At 37.6% G+C, this 26380-nt stretch overlaps 1 protein-coding gene across 1 annotated transcript in view; it reads left to right on the top strand.

The window, feature by feature from the left end:
• DNAJC1 (DnaJ heat shock protein family (Hsp40) member C1) overlaps positions 1-26380 on the top strand; it is a 112316-nt gene that overhangs the window by 77685 nt on the left and 8251 nt on the right. Inside the window, exon 9 of the mRNA XM_074900161.1 lies at positions 19101-19220. Within this exon, the coding sequence (XP_074756262.1) occupies positions 19101-19220 (120 nt within the window). The remainder of the gene's footprint in view (positions 1-19100; positions 19221-26380) is intronic.

The raw sequence follows: 26380 nt of genomic DNA on the forward strand, positions 1-26380 counted from the left end.
TTCTCAGTTTTTTGAGTCTCAGTTGAAAACTACCCAAGAGCTCAAATTAACTGTGCAGACTCTTAATCTGTGTGGACAAATATGCAGGGTTTTGAAATAGCAACTCCATGTCTGCACTACGCAGCACTGTAAGCTCTGTTTAGACACCTGCCTGGGTCCAAACTAGGGCTATATAGCTTCTGCTGTATGAACTCCTATAACTCAGGTTGGACTTCTTAATTTACCTCAGGTCTTGAGTCCTGTTTCACTTCTGAGATTGACACAATAGTTGTCTATCAGAGAGAGACATGGTAGTTGACATAAGAGAAAGCTCATGCCTGTGAGGAGAAACGGGAACTCGATCTTTCCCAGTCAACTGTTGAAAATGTGACTCTTGACATTGCGAGCATCTCTTCTGTCCTGAAGCTGATATCCATTTCACATAAATTTACAAGAAGCCATGCGGTGCCTTTGTAAATATTAGTCTTCATTGCACAGGTTTTGTCTTCCTGTCAGCCTGGGAGAGATGTAGAAAAACATCCAACAGGACTGCTCTGATTTAGCCCAGTTGGGGTCAGGTAGTGGTGGAAATCCTGATTTTCCTTGGCAGTCACCCCCGTCTCAACTACAAAATGAAAGGTAGAGTAGAGATGCAGAAGGAAGAGACCGTAGTTGCACATGTAAAGGGTAGAAGCTAGAGGAAGATGTGATAGCTGGTTAATCACTGTGACCTTGTTTCTCCTGCCCATCCAACAGAAGGGAGAGGGAGCAGTCCAGCATTGACATAGTGTATCCTTGGAATTTTACCAATAAATGAGAGGCAAGGATGATACCTATCCCTGAAACGGGATTTTCATAGAATCCACAATTTAGGGATCAGAATTTGTAGTTTATGGCAGCAACTTCTGCAGTGCAATTCACTGTTGCTCTTTTTGGCTTTTCAATGTAAATTTAAAATGTGCAGACTGTTGCAAAATAGTTACTTCTCTTGGTATGACCTTACCTGTCTTTAAATTGGAGAATGAAGTTAGCTTCAAATTAATCTAGTTTTAATTTATAAATGTAAATAAATATTGATGTTTCTGTGTCTTATTTTTCCAGACAAACCGATTGAAATCTGGTTAGATTCAGCATCTTGCCTTCTTTCATAATGCCCAATGCTGCTGCTTTCCTTCTCTTCCTAAGGCCATGACTATAGTGGTGTTTGGCCAAATTTATTTATAGAAATTGCTCAGAAATTATAATCTAGGGTGAACTCCAGAAACTAAAAATAAACCAAACAATGTAAGAGATGTTTGGCTTTTGTTTTCCCAGTGAAGATATATATGTAATCCTGCCTTGCCAATGAATCATTTAATTCTACTGATATAAGCATTTTGCCACTTAAAATTTTCAGAGAATCTCAATTTAGTTATAAGCCATTTTCTATGTAGTTTTTGATAGGCAGGATGCAGTCTTGAAAAGATCACTTTTAGTCTTCAAACCTTCAGTTCAGCACACTTGAGCATGCAGTTGCATTCTGTTTAAATTAATAGGAGTTGGATCCATATTTAAAGTTAAGTTGTATTGGGTTTGCATGGCAAGATTTTGGTAGCAGGAAACTGCAGGGGTGGCTTCTGTGAAAGGCTGCCAGAAGCTTCCCCTATGTCCAGTGGAGCCAATGCCACCCGGCTTCAAGATGGACCCACTGCTGGCTAAGGCCGAACCCATCAGTGATGGTGGTAGTGCCTCTGGGATAACATATTTAAGAAGGGGGGAAAAAAACAACCTGCACACCTGCAGCTGAAGAGAGGAGTGAGAATATGTGAGAGAAACAACTCTGCAGACACCAAGGTCAGTGCAGAAGGAGGGGGAGGAGGTGCTCCAGGCACTGGATCAGAGATTCCCCTGCAGCCTGTGGTGCAGCACATGGAGGGTAATGGTGGAGCAGAGATCCACCTGAAGCCCCTAGAGGACACCACACCGGAGCAGGTGGATGCCCAAAGGAGGCTGTGACCCTGTGGGAAGCCCAGGTTGGAGCAGGCTCCTGGCAGGACTGTGGACCCATGGAGAGAGAGGAGCCCACACTGGAGCAGGTTTGCTGGCAGGACTTTTGACCTCATGGGGGACCCACACTGGAGCAGCCTGTTCCCGAAGGACTGCAGCCTGTGGGAAGGCTTCATGTTGGAGAAGTTTGTTGTGAACTGTCTCCTGTGGGAGGGACCCCACACTGGAGCAGGGGAAGAGTGTGAGGAGTCCTCCCCCTGAGGAGGGAGGAGTGGCAGAAATGACAAGTGATGAACTGACCACACCCCCATTCTCTGTCCCTCTGCACCCCTGAGGTAGGAGGTAGAGAAAATTGGGAATCAAGTTGAGCCCAGGAAGAACGGAGGGGTGGGAGCAAGGTGTCAGAGACCTATCAGAACATAGACCTGTCAGCCTGACCTCTGTGCCAGGGAAGGTCATGGAACAGGTCATCTCGAGTGCCATTAAAAGCCATATAATGGACAACCAGGGGATCAGGCCCAGTCAGCGTGGGTTTACAAAAGGCAGGTCCTGCTTGACAAACCTGATCTCCTTCTACGACAGGGCAACCTGCTTACTGGATGAGGGAAAGGCTGTGGACGTTGTTTACCTTGACTTCAGTAAGGCCTTTGACACCGTTTCCCACAGCATTCTCCTGGCGAAACTGGCTGCTCGTGGCTTGGATGGGCACACGCTTCGCTGGGTAAAGAACTGGCTGGATGGCCGGGCCCAGAGACTTGTGGTGACTGGAGTTAAATCCAGTTGGCGGCCGGTCACGAGTGGTGTCCCCCAGGGCTCGGTTTTGGGGCCACTCCTGTTTAACATCTTTATTGATGATCTGGATGAGGGGATCGAGTGCACCCTCAGTCAGTTTGCAGATGACACCAGGTTGGGTGGGAGTGTTGATCTGCTCGAGGGTAGGGAGGCTCTGCAGAGAGACCTGGACAGGCTGGAGCCATGGGCTGAGGCCAACTGGAGGAGTTTCAATCAGGCCAAATGCCGGGGGCTGCCCTTGGGCCACAACAACCCCCAGCAGCGCTACAGGCCTGGGGAGGAGTGGCTGGAGAGCTGCCAGTCAGAGAGGGACCTGGGGGTGCTGATTGACAGCCGGCTGAACAGGAGCCAGCAGTGTGCCCAGGTGTCCAAGAAGGCCAATGGCATCCTGGCTTGTGTCAGCAATAGCGTGGCCAGCAGGGACAGGGAAGGGATCTTACCCCTGTACTCGGCCCTGGTGAGGCCACCCCTCGATTCCTGTGTTCAGTTTTGGGCCCCTCACTACAAAAAGGACATTGAATGACTCGAGGGTGTCCAGAGAAGGGCAATGAAGCTGGTGCAGGGTCTGGAGCACAGGTCGTAGGAGGAGCAGCTGAGAGAACTGGGGGTGTTTAGTCTGGAGAAGAGGAGGCTGAGGGGAGACCTCATCGTCCTCTACAGCTACCTGACAGGAGGGTGCAGAGAGCTGGGGATGAGTCTCTTGAACCAAGTAATAAGTGATAGGGCAAGAGGGAATGGCCTCAAGTTGCACCAGGGAAGGTTTAGACTGGATATTAGGAAGCATTTCTTTCCAGAAGAGGTTGTTAGGCATTGGAATGGGCTGCCCAGGGCAGTGGTGGAGTCCCCATCCCTGGAGGTGTTGAAGAGTTGGGTTGACATAGTGCTGAGGGATCTGGTGTAGTTGGGAACTGTCAGTGTTGGGTTAGTGGTTGGACTGGATGATCTTCAAGGTCTTTTCCAACCTAGATGATTCTGTGATTCTTTGTTTTAAGATTTAGTTTTTATTTCTTATTATCCTACTCTGATTTGATAATAAATTAAATTAATTTTCCCTAAGTGGAGTGCATTTTGCCTATTACAATAATTGGTGAATGATCCCTCCCTGTCCTTAACTTGACCCCCAGACCTTTTGTCCTATTTTCTCTCCCCTGTCCAGCTGAGGTGGGGAGTGATACATGTGGCGTCCAGCCAGGTAAGCCCACCACATAAGTAGACTTTAAATTTGGATGCAAATTATTTAGCCTAAACAATTCTTTATAAAATTCTACTGGATAATACATTGCTTACCCAAACCTGCAAAATAGGATAATACTCTTAATGATGGCACAATATGAAAAATAGTACATTGCACTTGAGGTTGGTTTGTCATATTGGTGGTGGCACTTTCCCTAATTTCCCAAAGGCAGAATTTCTTAAACATGTTGACTATCCTTGAGATGTAAATTGTGAAGTAGATGAGGTTCTCCAATCATTTGCAGCTGAGTACTGTTCTGTGAAAGGAGATTCTGTGTTTTGGTGCAGCGCTTGAGCTTTCACAAAGTAAGCATGTATTTACTTAACAAAAGTAGCAGATTTGGTGTGTTGTATATAATCAGATTTTTTACATAGTCCTCTTCAGAGAACATCAGCATTATGACCATCCAAGGCTCTCCTACTCGTGTTCTCTTTCAATCATGAGATAAAACTATGTGACTGGTTTTGTTATTTTGTTGAAACACACACATGAACACAGAAAACATAATACTTCGATTTTTACTATTTACTTGGTGATACTTGTAATTCACATTGGAAATCTGCATTGCAGCAGCTCTATAAAGAAAATAATGTCAACAGAATCTAGGTGCTAAGTTAGTAACTTCTAATGTGTATCTTTTGTTGTTTGTTTTTTTTTTTTTTTTTAACTATGCTAGTCTTGACTGGATATTTACCGGTATCAGCAATATTTTGCTGCTTTTACTTTATTGTAAAATAAAGTATTTTATTTCTTTCTTGTATGAAAGACTTTCCCAGTGATGAGAAAGTGAGTGCGGGAAGAATGATACTAACATTAATGGTACATTTTCAAATGGCCACAAACTATGGGAAGGAAAAGCTGTGCATATGAAAAAAAAAAACAAAGGCTAACTGATTTTTAATTAGCCTAGCTTCTGAGGTTATATCTGGGAATTTGTCAGGCAGATTCAATGTTCATATGTTAAGTAGTTTAAGTAGCGATGCCCTTATTTTTAATTACACATACTATTTCATGATAACTAACAATTTAGAAATTTGGGTTTCTTTTGGAAGTGCAGTTGCTTGAGGTTGCCATCACAGATTTATGTTTCATGAATTCATGAAAACTTCTCAGATTTCCTTCCCACTTCCCACTATGTTACTACATGACATCTTGGACTGTTGGATGACAACTGAAAATTTAGTTCAGTATGAGCCATGTTCACGACACTTTCCAGGTAGCCTATTTAGAGTCTTAAATGCATACTGTTTCTGATTCTTGCAGGCATATTCTTGTAGGACTTAAATTCTTGTAACTTATTACTGGCAGAGCAAAATAACATTACCAGTGAAAGAATTTAGTTGCATTTGATGTGGAAGGAAGAATGTTATTTAGACGTTAACTATGGTGTTGAAATACTTCTGATGGAGACAGTTGAATTTATGTTATGAAGGAAGGCAAGGGATTAAAAAAACCCACCTGGCTTTCGATGAACTATTTAAGGTGTATGAAGGTAGGAGAAAAAGGTTGCCAGCAACAGACCAAGGTTTTTTTTAAAAAAAATAAAAATTCCCAGTTATTGAGATAAGGTCTGTATCTTATGGTAAAGTGTGCCAGGAAGCAAGACAGAAAAGCTGGACAAAGAGCAGAAGAAGACAGCACTGAGGAGCGGTCAGTCATTAGGCTTAGCTGTGTAGTATTATCTTGTTCATTATGACACAGTCTATGAGTTTGAGGATGGTTTGGTGTATTGAGTGGTTTTTGATACCATATGTTAGTGCTTTCAAAATACCCATAAGATGCCATATTTTACTGAAGAGGATTAAAGAAGAGCATACAGCCTGATACATAACAGCCCTGTGCTGTTAAATATTTGACACTTGCTTAGTCTGCTTAGTATTTCATGAGACAAATAATAACCTTGCAAGGAAAAACACTCCTTACTAATAAAGACTAATCATACGCTTTAATGTATCTGCATGCTTTTGGACTCATCTTCTCTAGTGAATTTAACATCATGGCCAAAGATTTTTTTAATATATCAAGTAATTATGAAAAAAGTTGCCACTGCAGTCTGTTGAGGACTTATTACCCTATGCACTTATTTATTGAAGTTTATGAAAATTACAGAATTCTTTTCCTGAAGAATTCATTGACCTATGTACTTTAGAAGATTTGCAAGTTCGTGTTCTCTATCAAATGAAAATATTTTTCAAATTGCATTTAAAAATCCAAACAGGGTGGTGTTTTGAGAAAGAGTTAAATAAAAAACATTTTTTCCCCTCTCTTTGGGAATTTGTTTCCACATTAATGTATCACAGGCCAAACCTAATTCCTTATTCAACCTATAGTTTATTTGATCTGCATGCCTGAGTGTCCTGCAATCAAATTTACTGAAGAGCTTCTCACTTTTTTCTGCATTAAAACAATTGCCATGAAGCAGCTAACAATTAAAAAATAAATGAGTTAACACTTAAGTGTTAATACATTTAAGTTGTAGTATGCAAGTAAAAACTACATTTTAATTTCTGTTCAGTTACATTGACTTAAATAGTAATTTTACTGTTATATTTATGAACCATTTAATTGTGATATTTTTCCTCTGGCTTGCCTGATGGAAAAGTGGATTTGATTTTGAGAATGAGGCAAGAAATAACCTTTTTTCCCCCCATGGTTTGCTGCAATGACAAACAAAAAAAGACAAAATTAGCTGGGTTTTGTGTAAATATGATAAAACAATTTAATTTCAGAAGCCATAAAAATATGTCCTAATTTGAATTTTTTCATGTTTTTGAAAACTTATCTACTTCATAGGAGGAATATTCAGATTGCTTTATGGTAATATAGGTAGATATTTGAAACATTCCTGCATGTATTTGGTCATGTTAACAGCTATAGGTTAAAGAAAGCTTTGTATTAAGTTTAGAATCAAAGCCTGGTAGAACCTGAGGTGTGAAAATATTGACTGGAGAGCAGCAGCCTTTTCCAGGTGTGTATTGCTAGAGACGGATGCTTTCCTACTTTTGGCTGTAGCTCCTTTTTTAAAAAAGAAAATGGTATTTGAGTTAATGCATTACAAATAACTAGTTAACATAGTTTTATGTTAATGTTAGAGGGAGCTTCCTATGGAATAAGCTCTGTATTAGAATGGATTTTCTCTTCAGCTCTGAACCCAAGTCCTTCTGGCTCCTTTCAGCATGCTGAAAATCACTTTCTTTGAAACCTAAACTTACGGTAAATTAACACTTGTGAGCTCATGTCCCACTTCTGAGATGTGTTAGTCCATTGTGTTCATGTAACTGGGTGTAGAGGTGTGAACAGGATCAGAAAACCATGCTGGACTAAACAAGACAAAACCTGGCCTGAAAAGCATATATGTATGTGTGTTTATTTTCTAAAGCTAGATCCTGTGTGTCTCTGAAAGGTCTTTATTTCATCCATTTGGTAGTATCTCTTGCTTTTTTTTAATTTCTGAATAACACTGGAAGTTTATAGTCATGCTTCTACCAGTAAACCTGGCTCTTTTTTTGTCAACTCTGGTTGTTGAGCTTCCAGTTTATGTATAAATTGAAAGGATCATGCACTTTGATGCCATCCCATTTGTATTACCAGATTTATGAAGTTCTTAGATACACTGATCTCTTGACAAGAAACAGAATTTTAAATACCATTTTTTTTCTGATGTCCAATCCTATTTCATGAAAATCTGTCTTAGGGCTGGAATGAACCTTAAGACATGACAATACCTGACAAGTTTAGGTGTTGCAGTGACCTGTGCCTTGATTAGATGTTGAATATAGCTTATTTTGGTGAGGAAACAGCAGCTTTATTACCAAGGAGGGTTCTTAGTATCTCTTAATTAGACCATTGCTGGAGAAGTCATCACAAAACAGTCTTTCAATTCCTGTCCCAACGTCATAACTCAGTGTCTTCCATACAGCCAGTATCAGCATGACTGGTGGATCTACTTAAGAAAGGAGGAAGAGTATAATGTAAGAAAAAATATGCTTTTTCTTCTGGGGTTTTTGAAGTTTGATGTGAGTGGGCTAGCAGGAGAAAGTTGGCAATAAATGATGTGATGAGTACATACTGAGAGATGTACTAGGAGAACTGTAGCTCCTGAAATGTCATCCCCTCATACCATAGGAAGGATGACTTCTGGAAACAAAACTCAGATTTACTAGAAGTGCAACAGTAGATTATAGGAGGCTGTTCTTCCATGTATATGTTGTGACTACATGGAGGAGTTTTGGATGCATTTCTGTACTGACTTTGATAAATACCTTTTTTGTCCCCTCAAGCCATATAGAATTTTAAGAAATGTAACTTTCAAAAGTTTTATCTTTGTTAATGCTTTCCTAACCTATAAATTACTTAACTTCACCAAAATTTAACTGTTTTAATGGTTCAGTATACAAGAATGGGCGTAAATGTGAGTGTCTCTCTGAACATCTTGGTCACGGTCCTCAGCAACTGGCTCAAGGTAGCTCTGCTTGAGTAAAGTGTTGGACCAGATGACCTCCCAAGATCCCTTCTAACCTCAACCATTCTGTGATTGTGTACTGTTAAGTGGAATGCATTTATTCAATAACTCCATTCTCAGAGAATGCAAAGGTAATAATGTCAGTTTTAACTGACTAAAAGTGTTTTAAGAGAAAAATCTTACCCATCAAATATAAGTTACGTCTTTTCTGATCAAGGAAAACTGAAATAGAGATGATTCTTCAAAACACCTCTCATTAAAGACAGACAGTGGTAGGAAGTTCACTAGTTAATTCAGGCTTCTAATACTGTTTGAGGACTGTGTAGGGAGTAATTATTCTCTAACTTTAAATGAGGACATTTACACTGTAATAACTTTGTTGTTGGTGTGTGTCCGTTTTATATATGCTCATTTTATCTGCGTTTTATGGAAATGTCATTTTTATCTATGATCTCCTTGAACCTTTGTGATCATGAAAGGACTTCAGTATTTAGTGCAGGCAACCAATACATACTGCCATTTAAAAGAGGTGGCAATAACATCTTTAAAATGTAGACATCCGTGGAAGATTCTTCTTTTTTGTAAGTTAATCAAAAAAAGAAAGTATGTGAGTAAATTTTTTCAGAAGTGCCTAAACCACTGAGGGAGTAACTTTTCATTAGAAGTCAATAACTTTTACCTAAGATCATCACTGGCTAGTTTAGGAAAGCAAATCAATTTGTATGTAATACTTAATAGATAACAATTTTTTTTTACCCAGTAGAAACCAATATTTTATTTCTTATGGAGGTAGACTTGCAGACTACTGTATTGCTAGCAGAGTTTTACTTTGAATCTGGTATTTGTGCTGTTGTAACCAACAACAGCAATTGTAGCTGCCGGTAATCCACTCCTGTAGTTTAGAGGGGAGATCACCAAAGATTTCTTCCCCAAAACTTCTCCTAAATACAAACCAGGATGTTGTCATTTGTTATTTCTTCATAATTCTTTGGTTGGTTTACTGTGGCTGGCTGCCAGATGCTTGCCCAGCCACACTCTCCCTCTCCTCAGCAGAACTGGAGAAGAAAATAAGATAAAAAAACCTCATAGGTTGCTCGTTGGCATGGAGATCAAGTAATCAATTACTATCACAGACAAAACAGACTTGACCTGGGGAAAGTTAATTTACTGCCATTTAAAATAGAGTTGGATGGTAAGAAACAAAGACCAAATCTAAACCATCTTCCTTGCAATCCCCTTGAATTTGAAGGCTCAACTCCTTTCCTAATTCCTCTACCTTCTCCCTGCTCCCAGTGGTGCAGAGGGAATGGGGTATAGGGGTTTTGGTCAGTCTGTAACAGTTCCTCGCTGCCACTCCTCCGTCCTCACGCCTTTCCCTGCTTTAGCGTTGGACCACAGGTTGCAGTCCTTCAGGATAAATCTCCTCCAGTGTGGGTCCTTCAGGGCATATTCACTTGCTCCAGCATGGTCTCCTGTACACGCTGCCAGGGAATCTCTGCTCTGGTGCCTGGAGCACCTTCTCCCTGCCTTTCTCTGACGTGGGTGTCTGTAGGGCTGTTTCTCACACTTTCTTTCTCTCCTCACACTGCTGTGCGGCATTTTGCCCTTTCTTTAAATATGTTTCTCCAGAGGTGTCACCAGCTTGGCTGATGGGCTCAGCTGTGTCCTGCAGTGGGTCTCTTGGAGCCAGCTGGAGCTGTCTCTGTCTGACACAGGGCAGCCCCTCATCTCCTTCCAGGGAGGTCACCCCTGCTACCAAAATCTTGCCTACAGATGCCTGATAATTCTCTCTTTTCCTATCATACTTCTAAAGATTTTTACAATAGGATGTTTTCATTCTTTTTACCTCTCATGTTTTTCCAGGTGATGTAGCTTTAACCAGATGATCTTTCATACCAATGACTAGTCATTAACAAGTCATTTCAGAGCAATTTCAGCTCTATTGACAAGAAAATATTTTTATTAAAGTAACTTAGAGATATTTTTTGAGGTGTTCTTTTTCTTCAAAACTTGAAAATGACTGCTCAGCATTGCTTTCCTCTACAGATTCTTTAGAACTGGAGCACTTTCAAAGAAAGTATTAAAAACTGCTCTTGGCTCCGACTTCTCAACGTAGGAATAAATAATAAGTAGGAAAGGGGAGGAGAGATCAGCTCTGAATGGCTTTGTGTACTTTGGGGATTTACATGAAAAAATGGTAGAAAACAGACATAAAGAAAATCTGCAGACTCCAACTCAAGGCTTGGAAATTATTATCTTTGATATTTGGAGAGTGACCTTTTAACTTGGCAGGCACCTTTGTGGGAGAAAATACTTGTTAAAGCGCCACTCAGTCTGGGAGGAACACACAGAAGATCCAATGTCTAGAAGTGAAAGCCTGAGATGTTGGAATGAATCTAGTGTAACAGCAATCATCTTGTGAGTATATAGCTCATCCAGTGCTTCATTTTTAAATCACTGTTTGCCACCTTTTCTGTCAGATGACTGATGGCTACTGTTTTTCGAGTATCTGCAACTTTCTGAATATAATCATAACTTTAAAAAATTGTCTTACTGCTTCACATAGCTAGTTCTTAACTTGATTTATATTTACTTCTCATCCTTCTCTCTCACTTTTTGTCTGTCTGCTAGAATACAAATTTTTCAGTGTTAAGGTATGGCTTATTATAAGTCTAGGAATAGTCTGGCAGCACCATGTAATACTGCCGAAGGTGGTGGTGGGAGAATCTATTACTCACTCAGGCTTCCCGCTAAGGTTAAGTAAGCAATATATATATATATATTATATGTAGGTACATATAGATGCACATCCTAGGAATGAGAAAGCTGAATAATAATTCATTTTTGACCTGCATTAGCTGTGAAGTGCACTTGTAAATAAATATTTTAGTTAATATTTCTGAAGAGATGGCAACTGGTTTTGCTTTCCCAAAAATATGGGGGAGCTGTTACATTAACATTATACAGTTACAGACATACATGTATTTTGGTTTCTAATATACTTGAACTCTGAAAGTAAACTTAGGTCTTATTTTACTTTTTAATGTTTAAAAATTGGCTATTAACATGCTGTTAGGATGGGTTAACAGACTGCTTAAAGTTTTTTTTAAAAAATTGTCAAAATTGTGACTAATCAATATGGTAGCCAGTAGAAGAATCTCAAATATACCCATTTTATTGGAATTAAGTTATTCATGTCTGAGACTAAAAAGTGAAGATAGCTGCTTAATTGGGGGGAAAAAAACTTCGGAAAGGGAAAGGCTTATGCAAAAGAGCATAACATTTGCAAGTTATGTGCAAATCCAAAATAAGATAAGCAAGAGCAAAAAATTATTACTTTTTGTTCCAAAGAAAATAGATGCCAAGGATTTTGTTGGAAGTAGTGGATGATCAGAATGTAAAGCAGTTTCCAGGAGATGTTAGGGCTAAAAGTCCTTTCCACCCATATTTACTATAAAGGAGTTTAGGAAGTTTTTGACATCAGGTACTGAAGGCAAGTAGGGGAGTCAGTGTTTTAGGTTGAAGCATTCATCTGAAGTTGATAAATAAAAAATTGCTTGGAACAATGGTCTTCACTATTAGTTGACCTAAAAAAACTCTAATATTCATTTAATGCTGCTGTTAATATTATAGCAATTACTTAAATGAGCCTTGAAATGAGAGATGGAAATAGAATATCAATTTTTGAGCTTCATTGAGGATTCTGAAAAGTGCAGACTGGTTAGCATGGATTCCATACTGGGTAATTTTTTGAAATTATTAAATGAATGATAGTATTAGATGCACTAATTTTAAAATTATAGTGAAAAGTTAGTGTGAATTTAAAGAAAAGTTATGCCTTATTAGAGCTTTACAGTGTACTTGGATTTTATAAAGCTTTTGACAGGTTCTGTCAGCGAAACTTTTTGTAGAGACAAAGTAATGATAGGGACAAAGATGGAAGATATTTAGAGTAATGCTTAGTTAAAGAACAGGGAACAGATACAATTTTGTTATTGCAAAATGTCACTAGAGGAGTTTCATGTGTATCTGCAAGGCTCCGTTCAGCATTGGAAATGGTCTATAGTGCGGTAAATTGCAAGGGGTGATGGAGAACTATTCAGGGCAGCACTAATTGAAATGTCTGTGAAATCCCTATTCTGAAACAGGGAAGGTCTAGAGAAAAGCTCTCCTGAGGAGTCTTATCTTTTCCTACAGACTCTCCTACTGCAGAAAAATTGTCTTTGACTGTATGTATAGAAATTAAAGAAACCACGCAGCTTGTTGGTAGTGGTGGTGGTTCAGGTTTGGTTTTTTTTTTTTTTTCTTTCTCCCTCCTATATGATACATAGAGCTGTAGAGGAGGGCAGAAATATATTAGACAAATGAAAAGGTAGGAGGGTATGGTGAGAAGTGAGAAACTGAATGTGTGTGGAAAGCCAGTTTATAACATTGATTAAGAGCAAAAATGGGATGAGAGAGTGGACAGCTTCATCACTGGTTTTGTAACAGCAATAAATTCAACTTCATGCGCAGGAAATCCCTAATCCGGGTTAAGGGCAGCTGTGAGGGAAACAATCTCTCTGTCCTAAAACGTTTGCTGCTGCACATGGTAGAAGACCTGATACTGAGGCGGATGAAACTTAATGCTTCTGTTCTTAGGTTCTCTTCCCTAAGAGCTATTGTCTACTTATGTTATGTACATTGTTTAATATTTTAATGCTTTTAATGCTGAAGGCATTCCTGTGTAAGCAATAGTATAAACAAAAAATATTATGGTTAGGTTATTATCTTGATAAGCTTATGATATAAGTGAAGATAATTAGTTTTATCTTCATATTTACATGTAGTTGCTTTGAAAAATTCTAAAATTAATCTGTGATGTTCTTTTAGACCCATGTAATATATTGTTTAAGATTAAATTATTCAAGTTACCGGGACCAGGGGATATGCAACCAAGAGTTCAAAGAAAATTTAAGGATTAAATAATTCAATTAACTGATTATTTTCTTGGATGCCTGAGGACTGAAATGACAAATGTGTCTATTTATTTATTAAGTTGTCAGTGGAATTCAGGACCTTTACAGGCCTGTACATCTGACATCTCTTTAGGGAAGACTATCAAAAACTGAAATAGATTTAGCAAGCACCAGGTAAATATGACCTGCATGGAGTCCTGAACATTGCTTCTATAAATGTCCTGCCTTAAACCCTCTGGGCTTCATAGAAGGATTAACAAATATGCAGGGAGAAGGTTATCTAATTGATAAAGTCCATTTGATTTTCCAGAAGGGTTTAAGAAGGCTTGTAGGCTTTTAAGGAAAGAAAGCGGTCATGTGATAAGAGGAAGGATGTTTTCTGAGATAAATAATTAGTTAGAAAATAGGAGATGGAGGGTAGAAATAAACAGCTCTTTCAGTAGAGCAAGGTTAGCAGTGGAGTTCAGCTGAGTTTCTGCTAGGAACTGTGCTGCTCAGTGTAGTCATATAGTATAGTGAACATGATAATATGGTAAAAAGATGAGCCTTGAGGTGAGAAGATTTATTAATGACAATATTATTTGGAATAGTGAAGATGAGAACTGACACTGAAGAACTGCAGAGTGATCTCATGAGTTCACTTGAGCAATGGCAAAATGGCAGAAAAATTTCCCAGTATGTGAATATAGTAATGCAAATGATGACTGTCCTAACTTCATGCACATAATGATGAGCTCTGAGCTGGTTGTGATCCTTGAGGAGTGAGATCTTCAGAGTTATCAGTGCTGGCTTCATTCAAAACACCAGCTCAGGATCATTTGAAAAACCAATGTGAAAGTTAAGAATTGTTGAGAAAGTAATATAGAGCAAAACAGAAGAATCCTTATTCCACTGTATAAAGTTGTGATTAATCCTGCTGCGTGCAGTTTGGTACCTCATTTCAGAGAGGTTGGTTATAATGGAACTGCAGGGTGTTTGGAAAAAGGCATCATGGGCAGTATTATGCATAAAACAGCTTTTACATGAGAAACCAGCTGAGTACATTAGGACTCTTTAGCCAGGAAGAAACAATTTACGGGGGAATACTATAGAGGGGTATTTTGAACAAAGTTGTGAGATGGAAGTCAGTAGACATAGACTATTTGCTGGTTCTTCACTCAAATCCAAGAACTAGGTGTTATCAGAGCTAGCAGGAGCCAGGTTCAAAACAGATAAAATAAGGTGGTTCCTTGTATAATGGGTAGCAGATGTGTGCAGCTCCTCATGAAGAAGATGTTGCAAATCCAGAAAGTTCACATAGTTTCGGGGTAGACTGGAAAACACGCTGAAAGACAGATTCATTGAGTGTAGTATGCCAGCCTAGAGAAATGCCTTGAGCTGAAAATAATTGGAGTCTGGGAAAATATTAGGGGAAGTATAGGTAACCTATATGCTTGTCTTCCTCTTACTCTTGGTATCCGCATAGGGTCCCTGTTTTTTTCAGAGTAGAGTGGGGCTGGAAAGGATGAATGATAAACTTAATCATTCTTGGTATTGTGAAGTATGGAGTAAAGTTTTCTGCAGCTGCATTCCCTGAGCACAGATGATGAACTTACTGGCCTACCTTGACCATTGTTCTGAAACAGTAGACCTGTCTGGTTTTGTTGGCTCACATAATAAAAACTGTATCTGTGGAAGTTGGTTTTGACAAAGAACTTTGAAGGACCAAAGGGTTATATGAACATGTGGCTTTGAATATGAGTTCAGATCATTAATAACCTTTAGCAGATATTTAGAGCTTCATAAGAGATTTTTAGAACTGTAGTAGGTCCAGCAACTGCTGGATCAATGCCAGATGTGTATTAGACTTCATAAAACATAACTGACTTCAGACTTCTTGCAGGTAAAGCAAGAAATAGTAAGAATATAGAAGAATACTTTGAGAAAAACAAGACATTATGGGCAAGAAATTAAATCAGGAAAACTTTTATATTCTGTTCTTACAGTTACTAGATAGAAACACCACCACCTTGTAGGTTAAATGTTTCCTGATTCGCAAAACTGTCTGGGATTTTACTTAGGACCCTTGTTCTACAAATGCTTGCACAGGTATTTTTAAATAGATACTGCCTCATGGTTTATTTGCAAGATCATGGACTAGATATGCTTCATCTGATTCATCGATTTAAGCATAACACAAAGTCCTAGCCAGATTGAAAACATTAGCCAAACTTCTATACCACAGTAATTTTAACTGAATCTACAGTATGTTGATAACAGGAAGAAACAGTCTAAAGCTAAAATTTAATCTAAAAAAATCCAATTATCTTACATTGTTAAGTCAATATAAATAACTTTAGAAGTTTCTTTGTAAACTCTCAAATACTAGCCACTTCTCAATTTTATCAATAAAAGGGTATATAGTTTTATACTTATTAATGTTAACAAGTCTAAACAAGTCAAGACTTTTTTTTTTTTTAAAGAAATGCTTTGTTGTCTAAAAATTTGCTTTTAATATAATTGAAAATAGAGTTGATCATATTTTTTAAAAATCCTAATAGCGTAAGACTGTCATGCTGGAAGAGGTGGTATGGAATTGCTAAGTTGATGTGCACATGGAAGAGATACTAAACAGTAAAACACATTTCTTTTCTGTAGAAGGTGCATAGTGGTTTGGGTGAACTAGTCCTCCAGTATTGCCAGCTAAGTATGATAAACCATGTTAAAGGATTATTATTTATGGGAATGCAATGAATTTTTTATATCTACACTTGTAGCTTGTTTTCATTTTAAAGACTGTAGACCATAACTCTGTACTTTTAATTTTGTATTCAGTATGGGGAGTTAATCCCAGAATGGGGCTTTTTTGATGCAAAATCTGAATGCTTGTGTAGTAACAACAGCTGTCCCCTCACCATGTGGTGTCTTCCATTGCTTTACTGTAGAGATGAATTTTGGCCCAGTGTTTCAGTAATATTGGACACACATGGTTTTAGGTGACAAAGCAGTATGTTTATGCATTCATTTGACTCTCACAGTTACAGTTGGCCACAGATTAGAACAGGGAGAATACATTCACACCATGACCACCCTCATAGCGGCTTGTAGTAGTTGGATCACAGTAGGCGCTGTTGCATCTAAAGACACAATTAACTGTTGCTGAGGAATTGCAAATTCACAAAAGCTCTTTTAAAGCTTTAGTGGATGAGAGTGGATTTTCTAAAAGCTTTTTCAAAGATTTCACAAATTTATAAATGTTTTAGATCTTCACATTCTCAAATTATTGTCAGCTTGAAATAAGATTAACAAATTGATATTTTAATGTAGCTAATGAATTCTTGTGCTGTGAATTAGCTATGTAATTAGCTACAGATCTATAGAATGATTGTAGTTTTGTCTGTTATTTTAGGAGGATAACCTTGTTCTGTAATATTTACAAATGGTTAGTAAAGTTGTGAGCACATAGGAAAATCAAAGAAGTCTGAAAATAAAACTTATCAGGAAACTTCTGACATGTGTACATCACTGAGAAGATCATCTTGATTTCCACGTGTAATTGCTTAGATATGCTTAGGATATGGTAAGAGAGAATGTCTGTGAATTTAGTTTAAAAAAAAAACAAACCAAAAAGCCGAACCACAACAAAAATCAACACACGCGCCCGCCCGCCCCCCCCCCCCCCCCGTTTTAGTACAAATTAAATAGACAATTACAGTAAACTGCATATTAATACTAATTTTGAGGTATGAAATTTTACTAATTTTTGAACAAAAGCCTTTAAGCCAAAGATCTTAGAATTCATTATTTCAATTAGTGATAAAAATTTTTATAAGTAGAACATTAAGTACCCCAAATATTCCCTTCCAAAAATCTCTGGGAAAATATTTTCATATAAGATATATATATATATATATATATATATATATATATATATATATATATGTGGAGTATAATATAATAAATAAATGGAGTATATTAACTTGTTTAATAGAATACAAGTAATAAGGTTGTTACTGTGTAATGTGATTTTCTATGCATTTATAATTTCTTCTGTAAACCAGAGTATAATTGTATGATAATGCATGTAATGTATGTGCAAGATCTCACATACATATTATTTAAACGTCTCGCATTTGAATCATCATAGATAACTCCTTTTAGACTTACTTGTATTAAAAACTATCCAAATATGAATGTCTGAGGCTTTCAGCATTGAATAAAGGACTACATGGATCCAAACTAGGACGATTGATGAAATCCTTGCTACTATTGGCTATTATTTACTGTCTTTTAAGTGGCAGGTTGTATTTATGCCAATTTATCTGCTTCAGGGAACACTCTTGATAGCAGAACAAAGTGAATAAAAGTAGTTTGCTTTGCAAATGAATGCAAATGGTGGAGCCTTTCGGGAAGCCCTTTAACAGGAGCAATGCACTTTGATTATGAGTGAAGCTGCCATTTGGACATGGTGAAAAGAGCACGCTTGAACCATTGATTGGGGGAGACAGTAAAAAGTCAGGAAGGGCCCCGTTAAGCTTGCAGTGCGGCAGGCGGATGTCAGTGTGGTTAGAGCACAGTGGGAGAATGACAGGCAGGATTAGTGTCAGGGAGAAGCTTTGCTGTAGTTGTGGAGATGGTCCCTGGGGTCACTCACCTCTGACTGTTGTTCTGTGCTGATGGCTCTGTAATGCAAACCGCTTGATATGTGCCTGTTCATTATCGGAAATGGTGATTAGAAGAGGTATGTCATAAAGAATCCCTTAAAAATAAATAAAATGGCAAACTACTGATGGTAACAAAGATGTGGCTCTTCGGTTGTTGCCAAAGATGCTGCAAATGTCAGAGATGGTTACTGCGTCTTGCCTTCTGAGGCAAGCACAATTTCATGCCTTAAACTGCTGTAATTCTGTGTTCCTTGCTTTGTTCACTTCTATTTGGCTGTTACAAATACAGTTATTTTTAATAGCTTTATTTTTTTAATAACTTCTTTTAAATAGTTTTTTATTTAATAACTTATTTTTAATAGTTTTATGTAGTTAGAGCAAACCATTTTTACATCTTTTGGTTATTGGGTAGTAGAAGAATCCCCTTTGGTTTTATGTCATAACCATATGGGGGGGGCGGGGGGGGGGGGGGGGGAGGGCTGTTGTTTAACAGTATTAATGGAATATTCGAATCAACAGATTTCATTCCTGAATCATCCCAGGATGCTAAAGCATAGGATGATTACAGTGGGAAAAAGCTAAAATGACTGTTTTGTTTCATGTGGAGGCTTTTTTTAAAATATAAAAATGAGGATATTTTCTTTGCTGAAAAATCTGACAGGTACAATTAAATAAATGTGTAAAATTTTACGTCTTAAACTGAGATATAATCTTTAATAAAATTATTGTTCCATTTTACCTTTACTGCATTTTATAGTGTTATGCATATTGCATAAATGTCGATAGAAATTAAATACGTTAGTGTGTACAATATACAAAATGCATTTTTGGAGTGTTAAGGATTTTTAATATTTCACTGTTGGCCTGTTGTTTTCATGTGGTTTTGGCAGCTGCACAGGGAGCTGGTACCCAGGTCCTTGAAACTATTACTTTTTTTTTTTTACGCAATTTGATGAATTAATTTGAAGCTGGTTTTTTCAGTATATTACCTCAAAAAAATATGTCCAATATCCCAGTGTAATGAATGTTTTACAAATGTTTTACAGGCACCTGAATGGACAGAGGAGGACCTCAGCCAGCTGACAAGAAGTATGGTTAAGTTCCCAGGGGGGACTCCAGGTCGATGGGAAAAGATTGCTCACGAATTGGGTCGATCAGTGGCAGATGTGAGTTCACTCAGATTTGCATTGTATAGAGAGTGACAAACCAGAACAAGACAGGCAGTGTAGAAGGCAGACGTATATGGGGGCCGACTTTGTCTTTTGAGAGAGGCTACAATCCTTTTAGGACCTGGAAGTGAACCATTAACTAACTATGCAAGAAGCAGATGTCAGCCAGTCTCTCCCTCCACGATTAACAGCTGTAACTGATCAGCTGGATGGGGGATTCTGGTGCTTACAGACCTGAGCTACTGTAACCCAATAACAGAAAAACAATGCACTTTGGGTTTTGTAGCAATCTCCTTTCACTGCAAGCAAATGTTTGTGTTACTTGGTTAAAGATTACATTTCTGTTTCAAGCTAGTCCTTAAAAAATGTAGATGAGCTAATGATGTTTAGACAGGTGGTTTCCATTAATTAAACGGAATCTTTGCAAACTTTAAAGTGAGTTATACATATGATACTATTTCAGTCCCTTTTTCTGGATTATAGCATGGTTAATAATGATATTGTGTAAAATGATTAATATCCTTGTTAATTCATATTTTATAGTATTGTACCAGATATCAAAGAAAGCTTGTACTTACGGATTTTAAGTGTTATGATCTTAAAACCCTTAGGGGTTAGGCTGTAAAAGACTTTTCCTTTTCAAGCAATAGATCACTAGAACATGATGTAGTATCTGCTGAGGACCATTTGAAAGCCCTTTCAGCTGACCCTATTTTATAGGCTCTGGAGGGGTTAATGAGAATAATGTTTCAATCTGTTGATGTACATTTTAAGATTAAATGTTCTTTATTTATTGTATTTCAGGAATTATCTTAAATAATGGGAAACAAAGGTTCTGGCAAGAGTGAAACGTAACCCATTAGAGCCTTCTGGGCAATTTGTGTGCTACTTAAGTGTTTTGGGGTTTTTTCTTCCCTGCTGATATAATCACAGAAAGATATTTTTCAAAGTTATTTTTAAAGATTTAATGCATCTATACAATTACATTACTCACATATACTAGAAAACAAGCCATTTGCATTCTTATCATTTTAGAACAAACCACTATTTGCATATAAGTGGATGTAAGCAAGAAGTTACTAACCCGTTATGCAAATGAAATTGAGTCTTTTTTTTTGTTTGTTCTGTTTAATGTTGTTTATCATAGTCCTTGAAGTATTTACACTACTCAAGTGGAGTGACTTTATTAAAAAGATGCTACATTTTACTGAACACCTATTAACAGCAAAAATATTTCACATGACTTGGTAGTAGGCAGTGTGCATGGGGAAGATCTTTTTGAGATTGCTTTGGAAAAACTAATTTGCTTGATACTGATAATACAGACATATGGAATGGTTTCACAGAAACCCATCACAAATCTAACACTATCTTAAGATTGCCTTTTGCATTCATTTTCTGCTTTACTCCTTTATGCAGGTGTAAAAACATTCTTTCTTAAGAATCCTTTGCATAATATATTTAGCTACCATACTTAGACCCAGTACTGGAAAGGAAAAAAACCCTCACCTCTTCCATTAGGTGAGAAGTCCTGGGCAACATGCTCTTCTTTTCAGCGAATTGGTAAGAGATCTGAAAGAAAGGTCTATGTTCTAAGAGCTGTCATTTTCTTGTATGGAAAAAAAGAATTTTCAGCGATTTTTATGTGTGGAGAGAGGTCTGAGTGTAATCCTTTTTCCTTCCAGTGACCTCCATCTATGTGATTAACGTAAGTGTTCTCTACACAAGTTTTTACTTCTCTACAAATTTCCAACCGATGATAATGCCAGGTCAGCTTTCATGGTGCAGAATACTTTAGTACTAGAGTTTCTGCTACTTTGATGATCACGTTGCACAGAGTTGCAGCAATTAGGTTTTAAGAGGAAACACTTAAACGAAAACTTCCTGGAAACTTCTCTGGATCTCAAACTGTTACTGCATCAGTATCAGAAATGTTGAAACTGGGAACTACTTCAGATATATCTGTTCAGCTATTGGACAGGAAGTACAGGCTATCCCTTATATTTGTGAAAGGTGACAGAATACAGCAAGGATTCTTACTTTGCTTGGACATAACCATAGTTGAATAAGAAACCTTATGCTAAAGCTGCAGGAAAATCTTCTGGTTTTGTTAAGCTTTGCATCCAGAAGAGGAGGTGTTTACATGTATGGGCAGCACTTGCCCCCCAAACAACTGTTCCCTCTTTCCACTGGAAGAGGTGCAGGGAGGTAAGTTTGGTGTATGAGATGCTGTTTTGAAATAGCTTGTGTAGCAGAGTTTGGGAATCTCTTGTTTACAGGTAATCTAACATTAGTCAATCCAGAGAGTATGAAGTGTGTATTATCTGGCAAATGCACTAGATCTTAAGAAAACCATTTAAGGCCAAATTTGAATATTTTTTTTGACATTTTCTGTGACACAGGAAATACTTTTTAAAAACTTGCTTTCTGCTTGTTTCTTCTCCTGTAAAGTATCAAGAGCAGTAAGGCTTGGTTTTCCTTTCACAGTCAGAAAACTATAGTAGAAAGGATTGACAAGGTACAGTGTGTTTGTTTCCATGTGATTTTACACATTCAAACCCTTTTTAATAGTAGATTAGCTAAATAGGTGGTAATAGTAACAGTATAAAGTAATCCAGTGCAAAGTGATCTCTCCATTGTTGCTTCTGTCTTAGAGCTTTCTTCCTCAGCAAAAAAATTTGGAAATATATTTCAATATTTTTTAAAGAATAAGCTGAAAGCATTCATACATACCAGAAGACAATCAGTGAAATTCACTCCCTCTAACCACCCCAGAGATTCCATTTTAAATTGTCTTAGACTCCATCCTTTTTTAAAAAGTAAATTCCCACATCAGAATATATTTGTTTCCACTGGCAATTTTTAAGCAGGATAAAATGTCTTGAGGAGACTGTACTTGGCTTTTGTGAACTTTTTAGCTTCATGGTGTTGTTTTTAACTTAGTTTTGTGGGTTTATTTGTTGTGGAGGTTTTTTAATAGATTTCTAAATTTTCCTCTTGACATTGAGTTTTGCAACAGTGTGAAGAAAAGTTTCTAATACGTGGAGCTTTTCACATACAAGAAGCCCCCAAAAGTTTTTCTGACTCCTTTCCAGAGAGATTTGTTCAGCTTGGAAAATTCTTCCTTGCTTTTGCTAGAACATGACTTTGATACCCCAGAATCTGGTGAGCACATGTAAATCTTAAAGAGCTAAGAGGGACTGAAAGTATATTGGAAGATCAGTAGAATTCAGAAAGGTCAGGACAAATTAGAAAAATAAGATACAAAAAATATGGTGAAGTTAAACAGACAATATATGCAAGGACACGCAGCAAGATGGTGATCAGGTTCACAGATAAAAGATGCCAAACAACTGTCTAGGGGTAGCTCTTAAAGGAACATGGGGATCAGTGGAGATAATGAGCGAGGTACAAGTCAACAAATAGTGAGTTGTTGTGAAAAAGGCAAGGATCTTACTTGAGAATGTACAAACAGGAAGATGCTGAACCTGCATCTACATCCTTAGTTTGTGTCTGTTCTTCAGTATTGCCTCAAACATGCGATTCAATAAAAAGAGTCCAGATGAGAATAAAGAAAATAATAGGTCCCCTAAAGTGTGACTACAAGGAGAGATTGTGAAGGAATTCATGTCATTGAACTGAAAGAAAATGTGAACTGAAGATGTAATATTCAACTAAATAAAAATAAAACTGTAAAGAGGAAGGGGATTGTGCACTGTATTAGTTTTATAGGGCAAGAGTTAATTACATTTTATCACAGGCTGTGGGGTTAGACATGGAGGGGCAAAGAATTATAATGGACATGATAAAGCAGTAGAATAAGCTGTTGTGGAATCTCCATATTTGTAGGCCTTTAAGAACAGGTTACACAAACATCTGCAAGAAACAACATCACTGTAGTGATTCTGCCTTGAGGTTAGGTCCTTCTCTTCATATGGTCTATGATTAGACTAGCAAGTGCAAGCTATCTAGGAGGAAAGGGGGAGGAAACAAAACCTTCCCTACAATTGGAAGCATGTGTGAACTCATTTTAAAAAATGTAAAATTAAAGCCAGATAGTCACCATAGCTGGTTTAGTAATCACTGCATATATCTTAGCCTGACTGTTCTTAAATTCAGTAATTCCTAACAGAGTGTTCTTTCAGATTTATTTTTTTCTTTTCTACTACTACTCACATTGGGGGGTTGTGGACAGTTAAGTTTGTTAACTGTTATTTCCCAACCTACTGCACAAACAAGATTACTATGAGGCCCATTATATGGATATGTCTACCAGATTCCCTATGCAAACAGGTACATACACGTGATGTGATGCAGGCCACTAGGAAAGTGCCAGCCAGAACCTGACAATAAACAGCTCTGTCCGTGCTGTAATGCCCATGAGTTCAGTCAGCTCCACTGTTTCTGTTTATGCTGCCTGATGCGATACCAGCATGAGTATCTTTGCTGGTATTTATAAATTTATTAAATTTTATATATTTATGCTGGTATCGCATCAGGCAGCATAAATATCTTTGCAAACATGCCTATTTTTTTCAGCTGAGAGCTAGGTTAAGCTTGCAACTGTGGTGCGGACATACTGTAGGAAGGCTTATTACTTTCACTTTTGTCATGTTAAATATAGGATATGTTTGTCTGTCTCTCTGCAGGAAGACATCTTTTAACAGCCAATGAATAGTCAACCCAAAATAGATGAGGTTAAAATGTGCTGGTTTTATCAGTATGCTTAATTATTTAAATTGCTAATTGTCATTTTAATATGTGTGTATTGAGAATTTAGCAATCTTTTCCCATAAAGATGATTTTCAACTGGCTTAGTATAATGAAATCTTACAGCTTTCACAACTGAAAGCTTCTACAGCTTTTTAAGTAATTTTTACTGCAGTTGGCTGGTGTTATAAATTAGATTTTCAAGTATTTTGATTATGAAGGGGAAATGGAGTTCAGTTAACTCTAATCAGGATTCCTGCCTGATGACCTGGTTACCTGTACCACTGCTCTCTGTCATCCTCTAAACATCTGTTCTTTGACCCATTTTCCTTGCTGAATTTGTTGCTCCAGGCTTAGTTCTCATTCCTGTCCTCCAATACTTAAGGAAATAATTGACCTTTTAAAACGAAATAAAAAGTTATGTTTGAATTTCCAAAGCACTGTGAACACACTAGAACATAGTATAAATAATGAATGGAATGGAGTTTCAAGACTATTTCTGCAAAAAGTAATCTTGTTTGATTTGACAAATGCTAAGCTTTATGAAGATTTATAATGATTGTCAGCATTTGCTGAATTAAAAAATTGAGAAAAAACACTTAGATGTGAAATTATAGAAGTATATTGTACTTGACAATACCTACCTTTATAGATAAAAAGTTTAAAAAAATATTTGCTGAAAGGCATAAATTAATTTCAGTAACTACAAAGGATGTCCAAATTGTAAAAATAACAGAGGAAGTAAAAGCTGTCTGGCATGCCAAACAGACTTTAATGTGATTATTAGGTACAGGTTTTTTAAATTAAAGGCAAAGAGATCTCAGATTTCATACTTGTGAAGTAATATCATTCACTTACAGGATTTAAACTGATTCTGTTTTCTCCAGCAGTCACTAATCTCGTGCATTTGTGTTGCAGAAACAGACTGATTGATATTTGCTGCCTGTATAGAAAAACCCTAAGGTGACAGCAAAACAATAGACAGGTGATTATATTTGAGCAGATATTCTGAATTATCATGAAACCCAAAAGCATAAGGTTCGGAGGGGCGTGCTTATTTTGTGATCTCTTGTATGTCCAAGCAACAAGTTCAGCCTTTAAGTCTGATTCCATGAGTTCATACTCATTGTACTTTATATGCCATTCTACAATAGGTGTCTTATTTTTGACAAATGCAAGCTCATTGCCTTGCCAGCAAGAAAACATCTGTATGAGGAGTGATCCATATGTAAAAGTTTGTGAATGTATTCATTTTTTTGCTTTTGAAGATTGTTTTCCTAAGTCTGTTTTATGTTTAATTTTGAATACCATGTCAGTGTTCACTCAGTTACTTCACTCTCCAGTTGTGGATATTCTGAAACATTCACCCTTACAGCTTGCATACATTTACGTAATCAATAGTTCTTCCAGTTGCTTATTGATGTATAAAGACCTAGCTCTGGATTGAGGTCCAGAAGGGGTTATCAATATCTAAAATGGGATTGAGATCATATGTAGGTCATGTAGATCCCTCAGTATGAGAGTGAATCTTGGAAACACCTGTCTAATCCCACAGACTCAGCAGAATGTCTCTGCTTATACTTGGGGGGGTGCTGTGGTTGCTGTTTACAGTTCCCTCATTGTACTAATTTTGCAATTAATTTGTGCAATCTTAGAGTCATCCCTACAGTTTTTGCAGAATTGGGCAGCATAATGCATCTTACACCCAAATGCAAAATGGATTGATTTCTTTCTCATAAAGAGCATGACCAGAGCATTCTTTTCATTTAGAGGAAAAAGTTTTTTACAGAAGACAGTGGGATACCAGCTTTTAATTCAAATAGATGGCTTGTGGAGTGATCAAGCCTGTGATGCAGCAACTTTTTTAGTGGCTTGAATTCATGGAATTCATACATTCTGGTGAGCTAGGTTTAAATTCCATTGCAGAATTCAAATCTTCTGACTCTCAGGAAAGGTAATGTGTTTGCAACAGTCAGAAAATAGGATGTACAAGTAGTTGTTGCAATGGACTTTTGAGCCAAGCTCCTCTCTAGGGTGAGTGCCATAGTATTGAGCTCAATTGACTCTCAAACATGGATTTTAACTGACAAAAAAAAAGGAGCATAGTATAAAGTTTCCAACATCATGACAATTCTGGTTGTTGAGTTCTTCCCCTTTCTGTGTCCTTAAAAAAGGAGCATTCCTGCTGCTGCTTTAAATTAACTATTTGGGCACTTAAACAGGAGAGGGCTAGTGTTCTATGTATGGTGATTTAGGCCAAGTGTATCTTTTTTGCAGGCCACATCTTAAACTGCCTCATAATTAAACTCACAGTTGTGGGGATTTCTGTTGAGGTAGCTACCTCCTCTCCATCTGCTGTGGCAAAGTTCAGAATAACCATAAGAAGATTGTACTGTTGCCGGCTGCAACTGCTTGGTCTAAGCAAATTGGTTAAATTTGTAACATGT

Source organism: Athene noctua, chromosome 2 (assembly GCF_965140245.1).
Source record: "Athene noctua chromosome 2, bAthNoc1.hap1.1, whole genome shotgun sequence".
NCBI lineage: Eukaryota > Metazoa > Chordata > Aves > Strigiformes > Strigidae > Athene > Athene noctua.